Below are 20758 nucleotides of genomic sequence, written 5' to 3'. Positions count from 1 at the left end.
CTGAATGGAACAGTGACAGGAATCCCCATCAGACTAGCAGCAACAAGTATATACCAATACCTACCAGGTATATACCAGGGACCAACAATGGAACTGCAGGTAGAACTGTCTGTGCTAAGAGCCAGTTTACATCATAGAAACTGTGGATGCATTCGAGATCTTCTCTGCATGTTTTCCCTTCCCTTTTCAAGGTAGAGGGGTTGAATCCACGCTAGTTTCATAAAGTACTTAAAGAGATAAAAAGCGCATAGGCTCTCATCTCAGTTGAAGTAGTGCCTGTGCGTTTTTTTTTGTCCTGAATAAAAACCCCTGTACATACTGCGAGCATTAGATCCTGTGCCTTTTTTTATGTGATATCCATGATGAGATCCGTGTCCCTATGTTGGCTAGCTTCGGGCAGCAATGTGTCTACTGAAGCTGTGAGCCTGCTAATCCCTGCTGGTGATTTGCTTATTTTGACCTTGTGGTGAAACATGTCAAAACTTCAGGTGAGAGGCCAATTATTTTAGGTGTTGGAAGACACAGATTCACTTGTAAAACACTGGCTGGATTATCGTCATCAAGCTAATTTTGCACCAATTCTAGCGCAAGACCACTGGACTCTTTGGATCCATCATTTATATATTATATGAATTTGATTTATTACAAGCAATTTCTATTATAGCACCTTAATATTGCAGTTATTTGTACTATGGCACATTAATACTGCACAGATTTATACATTATAGCACCTTAATATTGCATAGATATGTTCTTTTATTTTTACATATCATCACTGACTGCACCTTATTAGCACAGTACCGTTGTTTTGGATTATTGAATTGCTTTGTAGTGGTAAACTCAGTTGGTATAGCAGCTTATTTTAGCACCTTTAGTTGATTGCATACAGCCAATTGTTTGCGCCGATATATTCACTTTTGCACAATGATTTAATTGTTCACCCTCTACAGGTACAAATCACCCACTCTGCTAACAATTTCACAAATGTTCATATGATTTTTATAAAAAAGTTACTTGTAATCCTTAAAACTTCTATTTGTCTTTCCCTATTCCATAAAGCTGTCAGATCTGCTGTCATGACAAGTCAGAGGATTAACATTCAGATGAAATCAGAGGCCGGTCACAAGGGTTTATGGAAATGTACACACAAGGTCATCTGTTTAATGGCAAGTACTTTTTACAAAGACAGGTAAAATTCACAGCGCACTGCGGAGGTAATACAAAGTACATAAATTTAGAACAATTCAGAAGGAATCCATAGGATACAGCTTAATATGTATAAAATTAAACAAAACTAAAAAAAAAAATAAACCGTAGAAACGTGTCACAGCTAGTATGGCCGTTCTCGTCTGTCTTGTCTGTGGTCACCTCTGGAAAAAAAAGGAAAAATGTTTGAGTCAATATGAACAAAGTGCCAGGCAATCAGCTATGCCAGATCTATCACTAAACTGCTTCATTCCAGCACTGCCAGCTACCCACATGCTTTTCCTTGTATGCCTCATTTTCCTGCATGCGGATAATCTTGTCATACACTGATAGTTCCCACCCAATACAAGAGAGTTCCCACCCAATACAAAAGAGGCAATTGTTTGCAGCTATTCAGCAAAAAACATCCAATGGACCCTCCTATCCTATACAGCAAGGGTGTCCAAACTATGGCCCTCCAGCTGTTCAGGAACTACAATTCCCATGAGGCATTGTAAATCTCAGAGACATAACTAGGCATGATGGGAATTGTAGTTTCTAACAGCTGAAGGGCCATAGTTTGGACATCGCTGCGCCAAGGAAGCTGCCATCTTAAACAGCCATACAAGAATTTTCCTTTTGCAAATCATAAGAATTCTCGTTTGAATTTCGCACCATTTGTAGGCTGCAGTAGCAGCATATTTTCATGCGGCCATTGCATTAGTTATCGGGCATGTTGGGAAATTTTTTGAAAAATGAATTTCTAATCAATAATGAAAGAATGTGAAATATAATCAAAATCTATGCATGAGCTGTGACCTGGGAAGAAGATTCCCAGCCACAATTTTCAGTAGAAACAGGAGGTGAAATTAAAGGCTTGGTCGAATTTTTAAATCAATGGTGGCACAATCTGATTACAAAAACACATTAATTTTCTAAAGAAAATTAGTTCTGAATTCAACCCATGTAGGACCTGCAGTTTCCAAGGGGCGTCACATGTGATCAGTTCTAACACCAGCTATTCGATCGCTTGACAGTTCAGTTGAGAGCACAAACTGAGTTTATTCACAGCATGCCTTAAGTTTGTGGGAAACCTTTACATTGAGTTTTAGTTCTGCTTTAAAAGTTTTTAATTTTGTATAAAAAATAAAAGGATTTCATGTAAACTGCAGCTAGGTAGAAATGGACATATTACCTGGAATCCATTTTGCCTGGTCCAAATCCTCCACGGTCACCGCCACCTCTGCCACCACGGAATCCTCCTCTGTCACCTCCCCTTCCTCTGAAACCACCACGATCAAAGCCGCCGCCACCACGTCCTCCACCACCACCTCTTCTCTCATCGCCAAATCCACCTCCACCACCACCTGAGTGAAAACAGCAGGTTAAGCAAATTGCTACATTACACATTTTATATTCACCATACAAACAATGATCCTCTTAGCCCTCGCAACCCGCCCATTCGTTTAGTACTGTTCTCAGAATTAATGAAAGGGCCAGATGAGGCACCTGAGCTGGTGACTTGTCAGGTACATGACTGGCTCTGCAGTTAAGCAAAGAGAACTCCGTAGGGTCAAGCCATGCTAACACAAGTGGTCTGCAATTTATAAATGGGATGATACATCTGCTCTATTATAAAATGACCCCCCCATTAGCTTGCTCAGGAAACAATGGTCTAATAGATGATTACCATTGTTTTGCTCAGATGTGTGATTTGGTAAGCAGGCAACTAGGAAACACTCACCCATGTGTGAACCTCCAGGTCCTCCGGGACCATCGGGTTTGGGAGCCTTGCACTGGTTGCACTCATTTCTCCATGAGAAATTCATGTTCTCACAGGATCTGCAGGAATGAATCAGAAACATCTTGTGAGGTTTATATTCAACACAGTGATGTCATGATGCACATCTGCAAGGTAAACCCAACTTACGGGTTGGGACATTTCCAGTCTCCAGCTCTCTGCTGTCCACCACCACCACTGGGGAATCCACCACCACCTCCACGGTTGCCGTTTCCACCATTGGGACCACCAAACCCTCCTCCACGTCCCATGGGACCTAGCGCAAAAAAACACAACTATTGAAGCAATAGTACTAGAACAAGGCAAAGGCTCCCACATTCAACCCCATGTTCAATGGAAATGGTTTAGCCTGTTATTGCTGGGTGTAAACATATTCATGGCAGCATGACTGTGGGCTGTAATGGTAGTCTGTCTACTAGCCTAAAAAAAAAACAAATCCCTGGCAGTAAGGTGCTGCCATCGTATCACTGAAATAAACACTGTTGAACACAAATGGATTGTAACCTTGGAAGCACAGCAAGAAATGTACCCTGGACATCAAAGCCAGAAACATGGCGTGTCCAAAGATGGCTAGAAATGACAGGAGCTGCAGGTCTCAATATTCCAACACTTCATACTACAACATTAAAAAGGATAATTGGGGATTATACCCCATCCTGATAACCGGTGCATCACCGATCTAATCCCAAAATGGCGGTGAAGCTTAAACAGAGCATGTCACACATGAGAGTGTTTGGGCCTGCTGACCAAATCACAATCCTCCCTATACCTGCCTTTTCCCTGTTAACAAGTGCCCTGGCAGTGTCAGTGGGCAGCTAGGAGCGTGCCTGGCCCAGCATAAGCCTGAGAGGTACTTTTAGTTGTGCCCCAATATGAATACATATTGACTGAACACAGAAGACTGGAGATTCTTTAACCACTTCAAGATCAGAATACGTATTCTATTATGTTGTGGCTTTGAAGTGGTTTACCGGGATTATGGCTGAAGCTTACCAGTCAATCTGTCAAGCCTGAGAAACAATAACATGATAGGGCAGGGTGGTCCCAGAGGTGATCGTCCCCCTATGGCTTTGGAGGTCAGTCACTTTTTTTTTAAATGAGATTAACTTTTTGATCTTTTACTTTTAAGGGCTCTTTCACACGGGCGATCCGATCAGATCCGCCTGTCAGTTTTTTAAGCAGATCTGCTGAAACCGCTGCCATCCGTATCTGATCCTGTCCGTGAAATCTGGACGGATGGAAACCCTATTTTCCATCCGTTCAGGGATCAGATGAGAGCGGACAAGCGGTCCGCTCTCATCCGATCCTCCATAGAGAGCAGCGGGGCTCTGACAGCTCTCCCTCTCCGCACTGCAAGCGGAGACGGAGCTGTCATCCGCCAGGCTAAGCGGGGATTGGCGGATCGATCCCCGCTGAGCAGCACAGATCTGCCTACAGAGGCGGACCTTGTGAGGGTAAATTTGGGAGCCTTTTTGACCCCAGATATCACCATAAAGAGGACCTGTCATCCTAAATTCTATTACAAGGAATGTTTACATTCCTTGTAATGTAATAAAAGTAATCAAAGAAATTAAAGGGCTAGTGTAAAAATAAAATTAAAGCTCCCCCATCCCTCTGTGCTTGCTCGGAGAAGTGAGTGCATACGCGGGCACACATATGCAAACTATACACACCACATGTGTGGCATTCACCACAAATGATCAAATGAGATCACTAATTCTAGTGCTAGACCACCTCTAACTCAAAAACAGGTAACCTGCAAAATATTCTAAAAGGCCTACGGAGATATTTTTCAAAGTACCGTCGTTTGTCACCATTCCCCAGGCGTGGGCAGTTTTAACATGACATGGTAAAATATCTATTTACTCTGTGTAACTTACAATCACGTTTTAAAAAAAATTGGGGTATATACTGTTGCTTTTTTTATTCATTAAAGTAGAATCTATAGGCAACTTTTTAATTTTGGATAAAGGGAGGGTTTTATAACCGGTCACATTTTGTTTCACCATCTGTGTTCCATTGCGGAGATTTCCCCTCACATTGCCTAACAAGTGAGGAAATCCCTGAAAATTAGGGGAATGCCTTGGGGGACCTCCAAGTCACCAGAACTAGTGTCCCGATTTAAAGGTTCCTCCTTTTACTTTTCTGGGGACAACCCAAAATGTGATTTCCTAGCAAAAAATACTGACTTAGACCCCATTCAGACTGGGGCAACACGACTTGGTGGGGCGACCTGTGAAATTGCGGTGCACAGCGTGCACCGTGACCTCGGCGGGACTTGAACGGACTTCATATAATTGAAGTCAATGCAAGTCGCCTCCAGGTCGCCCCAAAGTAGTACAGGACCCTTTTTCTAAGTCGGAGCGACTTGTGTCGCTCCTATTAAGAACGGCTCCTGTACTATTCAATGGCGAGCGACCCACCGCGACTTGTCAGGCGACCAAGTTGCCTGACAAGTCGCGCTAGTGTGAATGGACCCCAATACTTGTAAACAAGTGGCAGAAAAAGCCTGGTTTTAAAGTGGTTAAAAACGAACCTCCACGTCCTCCTCCTCTGCTTCTGCCGTTTCCACCACCGCCACGACTGGTAAAGTCAGCTCTTCGTGTAGCAAATGAGACTTTGATCGGATTTCCAGAAAATTCTTTGCCTGAAAAAAAGACAGGGGTTAGAAGCCATCACAAAGATACAAAGAACAAGAGGAAAAAATCATCTAGAGCATGAAATTCCCAGAGACTCACCATCAAACCAGTCAATGGCAGCCTTGGCAGATGGAGGATCATCGAAGGAAACTGTTGCTTCTCCTTTCAGCTTGCCAGTCTCCCGATCCGTGTACAGGTTTATCATGGGCTGCCCGGTCTTCTTGTTTGTCTACAGAAAGAAAATTGTTAATGTCACCAATGTCAAGGTTCGGAGAGCTCATCACCAATTCTAAAACCCAGAATAAATCTGCACAAATCACACACCTTAATGATTCCAATCTGCTTGAAGTAGTCCGCAACCGACTCCACTGTCACATTCTCACCCAGGCCTTGTACAAAAATTGTGTTGTTGTCCGAGTTATCTTGCTCACCACCTGTCAAAATATCAAATTATTAGAGATACACTCCCATATGGTCAACATTCTATTACACACTCAATGGTCAACATTCTGATACACACTCAATGGCAGCCTTTTGTCTATTACACTCAGATGGATGCCCCACGGCTATTAAACAGCCACTCCACTGCCTACTACATGATCCTCAAAGGCCACACTAAACAACCACCCAACCCATTACACGCTTGGCAATGGCCACCCCCTGCCTATTACACTCAACTTCCCTGTGCCTATTCTGCACTTGCCATGTAATAGGCAGGGGTGGCCATTGAAAGTGTGTAATAGGCACAGGGCAGCTGTTGAGTGTAATTGGTAGGGGCAGCAACAATGGCTGCTCCCTAGAAAGATTAAGTTCCACCGGGCATGGTGTGCAGGTACAGACCGTGTAGAGATGTGGAACCTCTAACTGCCGCTTACGCATTTCAGGGGCTCTAAAGAATGGGGTACGCCCCTGAAACACGTAAGCTGCATTTAGAGGTTCCACATAGCTACACGGTCTGTACCTGCACACCATGCCCAGTGGACCTCCTTGGTGGACTTACTATCTCTATTTGTGCCCATTTTCCATCCATTTTTTTGAGTATGATGTATACACATTAAACAGTTTTTAAGGTAATGTGCTAGGGTTGGTGCGCCCTCTTTCTCTCGTTCTTTGTAGTTTCCCCAACCATCTATGAGTGGCAGCACAGCAGGATGACAATTCCAGCCAAGGTCGTGTCCAGCGATCCAATTCCCATAAACAACCCCTTAACCGCAGGAGCATCTCTTTTCTCTTCTCAATGGCTGCTCCCTGCCTGTTATCTGCATTACATACACCTAAATGGCTACACACTTACCGTGTTTCCCTGAAAATAAGACCGGGTCTTATTTATATTAATCTTGGCTACAAAAAACACACTAGGGCTTATTTTTGGGGTAGGGCTTATATTGCAGCCATCCCTGAAAATCATGCTAGGTCTTATTTTCGGGATGGGGCTTATTTTCAGGGAAACAGGGTACACAATCATGGGCTACATTCTTTACCCCAACATTTCATATTGCGGATATGTGCCTGCAGTACCATGTAGTTATGTTAAACGGTATCCTTGTTCTCTTTGCATTGCTTTCTGTGAAATACGTGGTGATCCTGCCAGTCCTCCGCTTTCCTATTTCAAGGTGAGCATGCTAGGCATGAGAGCACATCCATCCAAGTGTGGTCAGTCTGCCTGTCATCCATTGATCAGAAATGTGCCAACAAACCCCCACCCACAGTGATTTACGGGGGAAGATCAGTGCATTTGCTGCCTCTCCACCTCCCCAAGTAGTTGAGAACAGATCATATAATCATTTATAAAACAAAGGTTTTGCCTTCCATTTTTATTTTAAACTGGGCTGTGTAGCAGTTTACTAACCAAACGTCTCATGAAAACCTACCCATTTCATGTCTGGGAGGTCCACCACCTTCCCGTGGTCCTTTTGAGAAAGCAGAGAAAAAGCTTGCGTTAGAAATGCGGGGGCAGAAAAGACGCACACAATCCCCTCCTCCAAGCCCATCATACATGAAAACCACCCACATGAACGCTCAGACTATCCATTCTTAGTGGCCTTACAACACACCGCGCCTTCTCAGTCATAAGGAATAATAAACTCTACGGAGCCTTTTCTCAGGCCCCAAAGCAGGCGCTTCCAGGAGCAGACATCTGACCGTGCATTTAGGTTCCAAGCACATAGAATAGGTTTGTACCCCTAACGCACACTATGAACGCACAACATGAGCCATTTGTAATGATATTCCATGGATGTACACATCTATTACATACTGCTCGCCCCCATTTTTTTTTATACACATTACACATTGCTCGCCCCCAATTTTTTTTATACACACATCTATTACACATTGCTCACGCCTATTTTTTTTTTATACACATTGCTCACCCCCAATATTTTGTACATATTACACACTGCTTGCCCCCAATTTTTTAAAGCACATTGCTCGCTCCTAATTGGTTGTACATATTACACATTGCTCGCCCCCAATTTGTTGTACATATTACACATTGCTCGCCCCCAATTTGTTGTACATATTACACATTGCTTGCCTCCCACTTTTTTATGCACATTACACACTGCTTGCCCCCCAATTTTCACCCTTGCATTTTTTTTTATGATCCTTTTTGAAGTTCCACCGGACTTTTTTTTAAAAATACCTTAATATAGTTTGTAAACCTAATAGCCAGTGATATTGTATTACCACCATAGAAAAGGTCATGCTGTATACCTGGTAACCACGGAGGACACACCATAGGGTTTCTGTATAGAAGTCTACCTCCTTGTGCAATGCTTGCATGTTTTTCTTACCGAGTTGAACATTTACCCTTCATAAGACATGCATTTACCATATTCCCACATTGCCAACGTTAACCAGAACCCAGCAATTGTTACCGTAGGCTCCAACCATAATATAAAATATATATAGTGGGATAAAATGTACTCAATGTATCCAGTATAGAGGACTGAGTGCCGAGGCACCGACTGTGGGATGAAGCCTGCCTGACCCCCAGACAACTCAGTTTTATGAATGAACCGTAAAGAAAAATGAACAGTAACAAGAATTTTTTGTTGATTTTTTCAACTCTTCACTTACCACCAAATTTACTGAATCCTCCCCGTTCACCACCGCTGAGAAGACAATTAGAAGAAAATTGAAGGTTTTTTGTTTTGTGATTCCCGAGGCTACAGAAGTTCTTTATTCCGTCACACACATTGTCTAGTACTCTGTACAACTAACACACTTGCGTCTGGTTTTTGCATGTGAAAAGCCTTTGTTCACCTTCAGCCGCTTGGGGCTTTTTTTTGTTGAAAGTTTGACCTCTAAATTACTAGAAAGTTAACCAACACTCATCAGTGCAAACACCTCTTTAGCTGAGATTTCCACTCTGGATTGTGTACCATTTGGTTTGCATAGGACTGTAAGCAACAGAGGATAATGTATATGGTGTATAAATGGTGCACAGAATGTTCTTATATAGTCTTACTGCTAATCTTAAATCAAAATTTGTGTTGATAAATGCTAAGTGTGAAAGCTGACGAGACCTTGAAAACCTGTAGCACATAAAATGCAGAATTTGTTAACACAAAGCAGAGCAACACAGCAAACATGATTTTGGCAGTTGTATTCCTATCTCTGCTTTTCCCCCATACTTACCCCTCATGCTGTGCATTGCTCTTGCTTGCCACCCTCAGCTTAACCCCCCCCCCCCCCCCCCAAACTGGAAGTGATCACATGATAATCACACAACACACCTCTCTCCCTCCCAGCATTCCACACAGAACCACCATACATCGTCACACACCCAGTCTTATAGCTGTATATATATCACACTCCTTGTCTCAGCTGTATACATGTTATCACACACCCCATTTTATAGCTGTATACATATCACACACCTCTCATCCTTGTCTTAGCTGTATACACAAGATCACACACCCCTCTTGTCCCATAGCTGTATACATTAGATCTCACACCCCTCATCCCATAGCTGTATACATGAGATCCCACATCCTTGTTTCATAGCTGTATACATAACTCCTGTCTCATAGCTGTATACATAACTCCTGTCTCATAGCTGTATACATGAGATCTCAACATCCTTGTCTCATAGCTGTATACATATCTCGTGTCTCATAGCTGTATACATGAGAAAACATCCTTGTCCCATAGCTGTATACATAACTCCTGTCTCAGCTGTATACATGAGATCTCAAAATCCTTGTCTCATAGCTGTATACATAACTCCTGCCTCATAGCTGTATACATGAGATCTCACATCCTTGTCTCAGCTGTATACATGAGATCACAACATCCTTGTCTCATAGATGTATACATAACTCCTTGTCTCATAGCTGTATACATGAGATCACAAATCCTGTCTCATAGCTGTACGTGTTATCACAAAAATCCCGTGTACACGTTATTAACACACCGTGTCAGACTCCAGAATATCTTGATACACCATGCACCATGTCTGTTTTGTTGCTACATTTGGTTGTGGTTCAGTTTATACAGTTAACTGCTACACCAGTATACCAGACCTGAGTACGTCATTTTGGTGTAGAATGAAGTCACAGGAAAACTAGTATTTATGTCACAGAGCACCATTTTTATACCCTAGCAATGCAGAACCATTCTGAACTGTTTGGTAAGAGGTAAACACCTTTGTCAGACCCATACCTCTGATATAAAACACATTGACGTACCCCTGGTAGTACCCTGCCTAGACGTCCCGTAAAACCGAAACTTATTGTTTATGCATTTTTGTTTTTTTTAAATTTCAACCTCTAGAGAGATAATAGAACCTCCATCCTGTCACAGGCCGTGTGAAACTCGTTCCTCTCTTTACAGCCACAGGTCAGAGTTGTCAGTGCTTAGGAATCAGTTGTCAAACACCGGAAACAGGAGGTTTTTGTTGTAATATCCTGAACGCTCTTATCACACGCAGTCATCACCATGCAGCCAAGCTCCGCCCACACACACGCTACCCATGTTAAGACACCTACCCCATGCCACCTCTTCCACCACGACCTCCTCTGCCACCTCGGTCAAAGCCTCCACGCCCACCACCGAATCCACCGCGGCCTCGGCCTCTATCCTGTCCGCCATAGCTGCCTTGGTCAGAACCATAGCCGCCTCCACCACCACTCATGGGAGGAGAATCCTGGCCGTAACCTCCAGCTGAAAAGAACACATTTGCAAGGTTGAGCCGAGCTTTCATACCAACATTACTTCCTTCTATAAAATGAGTATGTATGTAGACTTACATCCACCACTGTACTGGGATTGCTGCTGCTGGCCATAGCCCTGAGGGGCATTATAGCTAGACTGTTGCCCATAGGAACCGGACTGCTGACCGCCGCCACCACCACCACTACTACCATATCCGCCCTGACTCTGTTGACCTCCGTAACCGGACTGGCCGCCACCGCCTCCTCCTCCTCCATAGCTGCTCTGCTGGCCTCCATATCCTCCTCCTCCACCACCACCACTTGACTGTTGTCCATACCCGCTGCCCTGCTGCTGCTGGTAGGAGGACTGAGAGCCACTGCCATAGCTGGAAAAAAAACGGAACAGGTAAGCAATTCAAATATGCAACAATGATTAAGAACAGGGTCCAATAAAGATACTGGAATAGGAACACTCACCTTCCAGTGTTACTGCTGGCTGGAGGCTGCTGGGAATAGCTGGAATAAGATGACTGGGAGGATTGCGGTTGCTGCTGTCCTCCACTGTAGGGGGTCTGGGAAGTTTGTGAGCTGCCATAGCTTCCTGCACTGTATCCTGGAGCCGACTGAGAACTGTAGCCAGCTGTGAAACAAACGCATCAATAAGCTAAACATTAAATATGTAAGCCCAATATTTCATATGCCTGATGTGTCTGTTGTACTTGTATGAGAGCCTTTTGTTCTTTTTGTATTGCTTCCTTTGTGTGAAATCCCTGGTGTTCCTGACAGTCCCTCTGCTTTCCTAATAAAAACTGACCACACTACGTAGAACCGTTTTCTAGCTGTTCTAAGAACCAGCCAGCAGGCCTCCAATGATAAAGCTTCTGCTGATGCCCACCCTCTGCACAGTCATTCACTGGGAACACCAGCATGTGGCTGTTTCTCATCCCCTAGCTCTTTATACAGCTGAGAACAGGTTACATGATCACAAAAATATATAATAAATCCTTTATCTCTATACACAAACGTGTAACTGTATAGGTTACATTGTTTTACACGGCGAGGGTTCACATACTTTAATGCATGGGTTAAAGTATACCATACAATTATTGATGTATCTCAATATTAGTATGAAAAATTCTCAGTATTGCTTCCTTTGTGTGAAATACCTGCCTCTGCTTTCCTATTAAAAAAATTGTCATGAAAACACCCAGGATCCCGGTGTGGTCAGGGTTTCTTTGCATTCTACTTGAAAGTCTGTACTCTCATTGCTTAGGCTTTTGCAGACCCCCCCCCCCCCTCCAACAGCTCTTCACTGAGAACACCGCGTACTGCTGCCCCTTATGAAGCTGGGGACAGTTCATGTGATCACTGGAAAGGTGAAAGGTATTTAAGATTATTTATATACACAGGGGTTAGACAAAATTATGAAAACCAGATAAAACAAAATTACACAATATGGTGTTATACTACCTTTGGCATCTGAGACGGCCTGAATTATCCTGGTAATTACAAGTAAATACCAGACAAAGGACAAAATATGGACGCACTACATGATTTGCAGGTGTGAAAGTGACGATTGCTTCGCATTGAAAGCGATGTAACATTTGTTTGCTTCCGCTGTGATGAGACCGAGCTCACAGATGGGAATTCTCACTTTCCTCTTTCACTGCGTGCGCTGCTAGTAATGCCGAGTCATGTCAGGGGTTACTGTGCTTCAAAGAGGGCGATTTGCTGTGACCCAAAGTACAGTATTAAAGGTTATGACCGCATATATTTCTGGGAAACAGTCATCTGATTAACAAGTGCGGTCCACATGGTCAACTGACAGAAAGAAAAAAGGACATTGCGCAGGATGGGGACCCGGAACATAAACTGCTGCAAAGGTGACTGCAGAGCTCAGTCTTCGTTACAAAGTCCGTTTCCACAAAAACTGTGCAGGGATCTCCATAAGCAAAATATTCACAGGCACACTGCAATTGCCAGACCACTAGAGACTGAATGCTCAGAAGAGGAGAGAGAGGTGCAATACCTATTAATCCTGAGGATAGGTGTATGCACCACTGAGGCTGTATGGGAACGAAGTCCTGTGCCCACCACTGAAGGCTGGCTGGGAAGGTAGCCCGTCTATGTACCAGGCAATAGAGAGTGACTACATGTCCTGGGAGCTGCAAACCAAGTAAAGACCTGCTGTATGATAGGGAATGACCATCTCAGCCTGGACCCATGCCAGGTCACAACCCCCCCAAAGTGTTTCACTGCGTTCACCGGAGCTTACAGTGGGCAGAGTAAAACACATTGGGGTGTGGCCTGGTGGGGGTCCAGGCCGAGGCTGCATTCAATATCGTACAGGTCTTGATGTGTGGCTCCCAGGGCATCTAATCACCCTCACCCATAAACCGTGGACTATCAATGGGCCTCCAATATGTTCCCAAAGAATCAATCACACTGATCCCAACCACTAGACATGTAGTGAACACCATGCCAATCTTATGACTAGGACATATGGTGCAACTGGTAAAGCAGTGGTGCCTTCATTCATGGTTTGCACCATCCAAGACTTGTCAATTCCAAGAATTCAGGCCGTCGTACATGGCAAAGGCGGCCCAACGCTATATTGGGTTAACGATTTTGTTTCACCTGGTTTCCACAATTTTGAAATTCCATACATACACTAGTATAGTATACTAATATATATATATATATATATATATATATATATATATAAATAAATAACACACACATATATACACACACATTTTGTCTAGCATTTCTATTTTAAACTAAAAGGGTTGTTCTACAAGGTTAAGGGTTCACATATTTATGTAAATACTAAAATGAGAAGTCTCATTTCCACAATCAATGCTACATAATATTCCCTTCATAAAGCATACTTACAGCTCTGGTCCTGTCCACCATAAGATGAGCTGTACCCTCCTCCGCTCTGTCCATAGGAAGAAGAGCCAGTAGTAGACTGGCTATAGCCGCTGTAGCCCTGCTGACCATAAGACTGGCTGCCCTGCTGGGAATAGCCGCCTTGTGCGGGTTGAGAAGGGTATGACCCATACCTTAAAATGAAACAAACATACATAAGCAAAAACCCACAAAACACCACCTGATAAGAGTATCTAAATACAATTCTATTTCTTACCCTTGGGCTGCTGGCTGTGAGTATTCTGAAAAACAAAAATTTGAAAGAAAATGTTACTGTTGAAGATCAGGTTAATAAACCAATATTCTTATCTTAGTCCCTCATCATTTGAACCCAGCAATGTCTGCACAGCCAAGACTTTTCCAGCCCTCATTGTGTTCAAACACTTGTGTGGTGCGGATAGGCTTCTAATCTTGGCAACCAATCAAGACTCATCTGGATGGAAATGTCTCCTGTGCTCAGCCCCACAGGAAGTTGTGCTGCAAATTGGACTAGAGAACTGGACAGATCCAGGAATTGAGTGGCCTGAATAGAATGTTTCTGGGACGATTGTACTTTTAGAAGACTTTCTATCCTAATGAGGTTTCTCCCCAAAACTTCCATGTTATACTGTTTGTTCCAATCGCTACCAATAGAAGTCATTGCTTTCCAAACACTGCAGACGACTAAATAGCATGAAATCAGACTTCTACAGAGCTCTTCCTTTATCTCACGGGTTGGAGATGGTCCCATAAGTCTACAGGGCTGTAATGTGGAGGCACAGCCAGGAGAGGGAGCCTTGTACAGCTGGATATAAAATAGAGGCTCAATCTGCTGGTTCTCAGTATAAAATCAGTGGAGGGTGCAATTGCTTCAGAGCAAACTAAAAGAAAATCCCACCTTCTGGAAGGGCAATGTACATGTAAGGAGACAACAATGCTCCAAAGCCTTCCAACAATCCCTTAACTCGAACTCCAGGTGCTGAACAAAAGGAGCCCAACCAGACCCCACAAACTCAGAAGGAAGTCACACTCAAATCTCATACATCTTTATTAAAAACTAAAAGCACACTGCTGCCCCGCCCTTCTGTTGCACCCAACAAAGGTTTGACCACAATAGGGCTGAAGCCTGTACTGGGTGAAATGTTAGAGGGGCGTCCTAGGCAAGGCAGCAGGGGGTTTGTTTGGTTTTAATAAAGATGGGGGGGGGGGGGGGGCTGCCACCAGCGTGCGACTTCCTGCCTTACTGTTGTCTGAACACGCATTTATCCTTTAGGGCCGGTTCACACAGAACGCAGCGTAGGAAACCCGCGTTCCATGAGTGTTCACATTTTGCCTGCACCGACCACGTGCCACAGTACTAACAGGTGATCCAGTTGTGCATTTCGTAAAGCATGCACTTAGTGTGGTCCGGAACGATTTCAACCTACTCAAATGGGTTGAAATCGAACCGAACACATCGTGATCTATAGTGTGATTCATGGCATGAGTCGGCCCTTAGGGAAGACCCTAACAAACTGGACACCTGGCACCAGCCCTCATTTAGAGGATTTTTAATGTTTCGGCACAGCAAGTCTTTTTTCCCACCCAGGCGAGACATTGGGCTCCAATCCATGTCTTTCGGAACCTTGCAGAGACCTGGCACTGGCCTAGCACATTATACTCAATAGGGCTTTATTAATATCAATTAAAAATATAAATACTCACAAACATGGGTTGTAATATCAGATACATATGACAATCCAAATGACAGTCCACAGTCAAGATAATTTTTTACGCCAACGCGTTTCAAAACTTCACCTCTTCACCAGAACCCTGGGCTTTGATGAAGAGACGAAGCCTCAAAATGTGTTAGCCGTCAAATATTTTGACTGTGAACTGTCATTTGATGGATTGTGTCGTATGTATCTGATATACTGGCTTACAACCCATGTTTGAGTATTTATATTTTTACTTGATATTAATAAAGCCCTATTGAGGATAATATGCTAGGCCAGTGCGCCCTCTGTTTTTAGCTCCCCGAGTAGAGAGCTGGTGACTTATCAGTCACCATTGCTGTGTCTCCCCCAGTGCTCACTAGAGAACTGGGCTGTGGCAGGTACGGATCCCTACCATTTGGTCGCAATCTTTTCCCAGCCCGGACCGCCTCCGACACCAGCCCACCGTCTGATGAAAGAGGGTCACCGGTGTGGAGAACAAGCTGCAAGCCCGTGATTCGCAGAAACACAGCTAAACAAGCTTTGGCTGTACTTCTCCTTTAAAGGTGGGGCTACCAGTGAGGGGGCGGAGCCAGCGCAAGACTCAAGCTCCTTTTCCAAGCATGCTCTCACTCTGTCGGTACCCCTTGTGCCGATAAATCCAGGCTAGGATCACGCTGATGTTGGTGTGCTCCACATTTTTTTAATGACGCACCCCCCCCCCCCACCCAAATGCGTTATGCTGGGGGTGCAGGAACACAGGTGATTTACTCCCGCAATTATGAGAATCATTCTGTTGGTATCCCTTGTGCTGATAGATCTAGGCTAGGATCACGCTGATGTGCCCAGCATTTTTTTTTAATGGCACCCCCACCCCCAAAGAGCAAACACGCTTTGCTGCAGGAACACAGGTAATTTACTGCCGCAATTGTGAGAATCACATCCTGTTGGTTCCCCTTGTACCAATAGATCTAGGCTAGGATCACGATGATGTGGTTGGCGTTCCCCGCATTCTTTAAAGCCCCCCTCAAAGAGCAACGCATTTGCCGCCGGTGCAGGAAGATAAGTGATTTACTGCCGCAATTGTTAGAATCTCATCCTGTTGGTACCCCTTGTGCCAATAGGATCAAGCTGATGTGATCAGTGTGTGCCGCATTTGCACGGGCATTAATGTTTATTGCACCCCTCAAAGAGCAACGCACTTTACAGCCATGGTGGAATACGGGTGTTTTACATTCAGGCTGGGTTCACACTGTGGCAATGCAGGAACCACAGCAATTCCTGTGCGGGTTCCCACATTACACCCAACTCGCAAGCAGTTCACACTGCTCCCTGCGAACATCAATATAAAGTTAAAAAAGCAGCATAGCCAAAGTGTGTTTGGCTGTACTCCTATGGATCACTGGAATGCACCCCCGTGACCGCCTCTCCGCTGACGTCAAAGAAGTCGGTCCAGGCCCCGCGGCATTGTGACAATGCAGTCTGGAGCCGCCAGGTGCTTGGACCAACACCCAACTCAGCCTAAACCGGCCGCTCCCTGCCCCTCCACAGCTCCACGCTCCAATGAGCAAGGAGTAAGCAGAGAGCGGTGACTGACATTCGGCGGCTCTCTGCTCAGGAGCTGTGAGAACCAAGCGATCGGCGGTGTTCAATCGCTCAGTTTGCAGTGTAGAGGCGCCGGACCGATGCTGGATCCACCCAAGTATAAATCTAGACTTCTTTCAATGACACCCCCAAATCAGTACACAACTGAAATTGGATCACACGGGTCTAAACAGAACCAATAAAGGGTCCTACACCATTTTGGGGCAAATGCGATTTCAGCCATACAAACTGTCGCCATTATCGCATGTGATGACCACAGCAATGCAAGTCACATGCGAAATCTGGCATTGCATATGTTTGAATGCAACCGTACTCCTGCAATAGTGTGAACCCCAAAAAATCAATATCCCCTTTCATACTGGCCCTATACATCCCCAATAAATCAATATCCCCTTTGATACTGGCCATATACATCCCCGATAAATCAATATCCCCCTTCATACTGGCCCTATACATCCCCAATAAATCAATATCCTTTCATACTGGCCCTATACATCCCCAATAAATCAATATCCTTTCATACTGGCCATATACATCCCCTTTCATACTGGCCCCATACATCCCTGATAAATCAATATCCCCTTCATACTGGCCCTATACATCCCCGATCAATATCCCCCTTCATACTGACCATAAACATCCCTGATCAATCAATATCCCCCCTTTCATACTGGCCCTATACATCCTTAATAAATCAATACCCCCCTTCATACTGGCCCTATACATCCCCAATAAATCAATACCCCCCTTTCATACTGGCCCTATACATCCCCAATAAATCAATACCCCCCTTCATACTGGCCCTATACATCCCCAATAAATCAATATCCCCTTTCATACTGGCCCTATACATCCCCGATAAATCAATATCCCCTTTCATACTGGCCCTATACATCCCCAATAAATCAATATCCCCCTTTCATACTGGCCCTATACATCCCCGATAAATCAATATCCCCTTTCATACTGGCCCTATACATCCCCAATAAATCAATATCCCCTTTCATACTGGCCATATACATCCCCGATAAATCAATATCCCCCTTTCATACTGGCCCTATACATCCCCAATAAATCAATACCCCCCTTCATACTGGCCCTATACATCCCCAATAAATCAATATCCCCCTTTCATACTGGCCCTATACATAACCGATAAATCAAAATCCCCCTTCATACTGGCCCTATACATCGCCAATAAATCAATACCCCCCTTCATACTGGCCCTATACATCCCGATAAATCAATATCCCCTTTTCATACTGGCCCTATACATCCCCAACAAATCAATATCCCCCTTTATACTGGCCCTATACATCCCGATAAATCAATATCCCCTTTTCATACTGGCCCTATACATCCCCAATAAATCAATATCCCCCTTTCATACTGGCCCTATACATAACCTACAACTAGAGAGCTCTCACCTTCCCACGTTATATACAAAAAATACACTAGAAATGTATTCCAGAAGTTAGAATCTATTATTTATCCGATCAATTTCCAAAATCGATCATAGAAGGCGAACGATCACATGGCTACAATCACCTCTCCATTCATATGAATAGAAGGCCCCCGCCTTCCCCCCTACACACAAAGCCAGGCTGCTACTGCAGAGGCCAACTCTGCCTAGCAACAGCCGCAGCCAATCATCAATTCCGCCGCATCCCCTCAGTAACTGGCCCCGCCCCAGACACTGCGGAATGGCCGCACCGCAAAATGGCGCCGAATTTCCCCGCGAGGACAAAGAATGGCGGCCGCCCCCGGGGGGGGGGCAATGAGATCTCCCTGACCGATTCCCATAGCAGCAAAAACTACCCAAACACCGGGTATAACCCGCAATTGTTAGTAATCCGGACCACAATCACATAGAGCGGATTATATAGAAATCTATATCCCGGATATCGCCCTAATTACAAGGGACGATGGCGGGACACCGGGCGCCCTCCCCGGGGTGAGGCGGGACCGGGATACTTACCGTTTGTTGCCATTGTTGTTTTCTTCTGATGGAACGATGAACCCTTCTCTGGACGATTCTCCGCGCCGCACTGACCGGGGCGGGGCCGTACCGCTCCTAATCAGCCCTCGGACCATACCATTCCTCCACCCGGGGGGGGGGGGGAGAGGGAGGGAAACGCCCGCCACGCTGTGTGTAATACTCCACCCATCCCCATACACATCAATATATGTATTATTATTAATGGCGATAAAACAGGAGTAATATAGTGATAAATGGATGTCACAGGAAACACATGGGTGACATGGTATACTCCGCCACACACTGCCATGGTGATAATAAAACAATGTGATATCAAAGTATAATATCAAATAAAATCAGTATACATCATTATTCATAGAGAATTACCAGCGTCATTGTGTGTAACTGCAATAGAAATGACAATATTCCATGAAACATTGAGCTCTCCACATCCCACAGGGGGCAACAATGGCTTCCTTCCTTCCTGCACTCAGCACGGCCGCCATTTTCTTCCTCACACTCCGGTAAAAGGATCTGTGAGGGAGAGGCCTTAGTGTGGGATGTGTGAGGAGAAAGAGAGATGATACAACAAACATGTGCCCTCTGATAAGATGGAGGACTTCTCTATCATATAATAAGATGGAGGACATCTCTGTCATATAATAAGATGGAGACTTCTCTGTCATATAATTAGATGGAGGACATCTCTGTCATATAATAAGATGGAGGACATCTCTGTCATATAATAAGATTGAGACATCTCTGTCCTATAATAAGATGGAGGACTTCTCTGTCATATAATAAGATGGAGGACTTCTCTGTCATATAATAAGATGGAGGACATCTCTGTCATATAATAAGATGGAAGACATCTCTGTCATAATAAGATGGAGGACATCTCTGTTATATAATAAGATGGAGGACATCTCTGTCATATAATAGGATGGAGACTTCTCTGTCCTATAATAAGATGGAGGACATCTCTGTCATATAATAAGATGGAGACTTCTCTGTCATATAATAAGATGGAGGACATCTCTGTCATATAATAAGATGGAGGACATCTCTGTCCTATAATAAGATGGAGGACATCTCTGTCATATAATAAGATGGAGGATATCTCTTTCATATAATAAGATGGGGGACTTCTCTGTCATATAATAAGATGGAGGACATCTCTGTCATATAATAAGATGGAGGACATCACTGTCATATAATAAGATGGAGACATCTCTGTCCTATAATAAGATGGAGGACATCTCTGTCATATAATAAGATGGAGGACACCTCTGTCATATAATAAGATGGAGGACATCACTGTCATATAATAAGATGGAGACATCTCTGTCCTATAATAAGATGGAGGACATCTCTGTCCTATAATAAGATGGAGGACTTCTCTGTCATATAATAAGATGGAGGGCATCTCTGTCATATAATAAGATGGAGAATTCTCTGTCATATAATAATATGGTGGTTTCTCTGTCATATAATAAGATGGAGAATTCTCTGTCATATAATAAGATGGAGACTTCTCTGTCATATAATAAGATGAAGACATCTCTGTCATATAATAAGATGGAGGACATCTCTGTCATATAATACGATGGAGAGTTCTCTGTCATATAATAAGATGGAGGACATCTCTGTCATATAATAATATGGAGGTTTCTCTGTCATATAATAAGATGGAGACTTCTCTGTCATATAATAAGATGAAGACTTCTCTGTCATATAATAAGATGGAGGACATCTCTGTCATATAATAAGATGAAGGACATCTCTGT

General features: G+C 44.0%; 1 protein-coding gene across 1 annotated transcript; it reads right to left on the bottom strand.

Annotated features, from left to right (window-relative positions):
• Nucleotides 1-1129: 1129 nt before the first annotated feature.
• On the bottom strand, nt 1130-18984 carry FUS (FUS RNA binding protein; the record flags this gene model as incomplete). The annotated part of the gene is made up of 14 exons (XM_082261584.1): nt 1130-1370; nt 2381-2552; nt 2930-3027; nt 3116-3221; nt 5529-5633; nt 5725-5854; nt 5950-6059; nt 8707-8741; nt 10620-10794; nt 10881-11170; nt 11262-11424; nt 13680-13849; nt 13933-13957; nt 18972-18984. The coding sequence occupies 14 exons, from the start codon at nt 18982-18984 to the stop codon at nt 1331-1333; spliced, it is 1632 nt and encodes a 543-aa protein (XP_082117710.1). The 3' UTR covers nt 1130-1330.
• Between the last annotated feature and the right edge of the window lie 1774 nt (nt 18985-20758).

This window comes from Pelophylax lessonae, assembly GCF_965119305.1.
Source record: "Pelophylax lessonae genome assembly, chromosome: 6".
NCBI lineage: Eukaryota > Metazoa > Chordata > Amphibia > Anura > Ranidae > Pelophylax > Pelophylax lessonae.
Note: the sequence above shows the minus strand (reverse complement) of the source record. Positions and strands in the feature narration are given on the sequence as shown.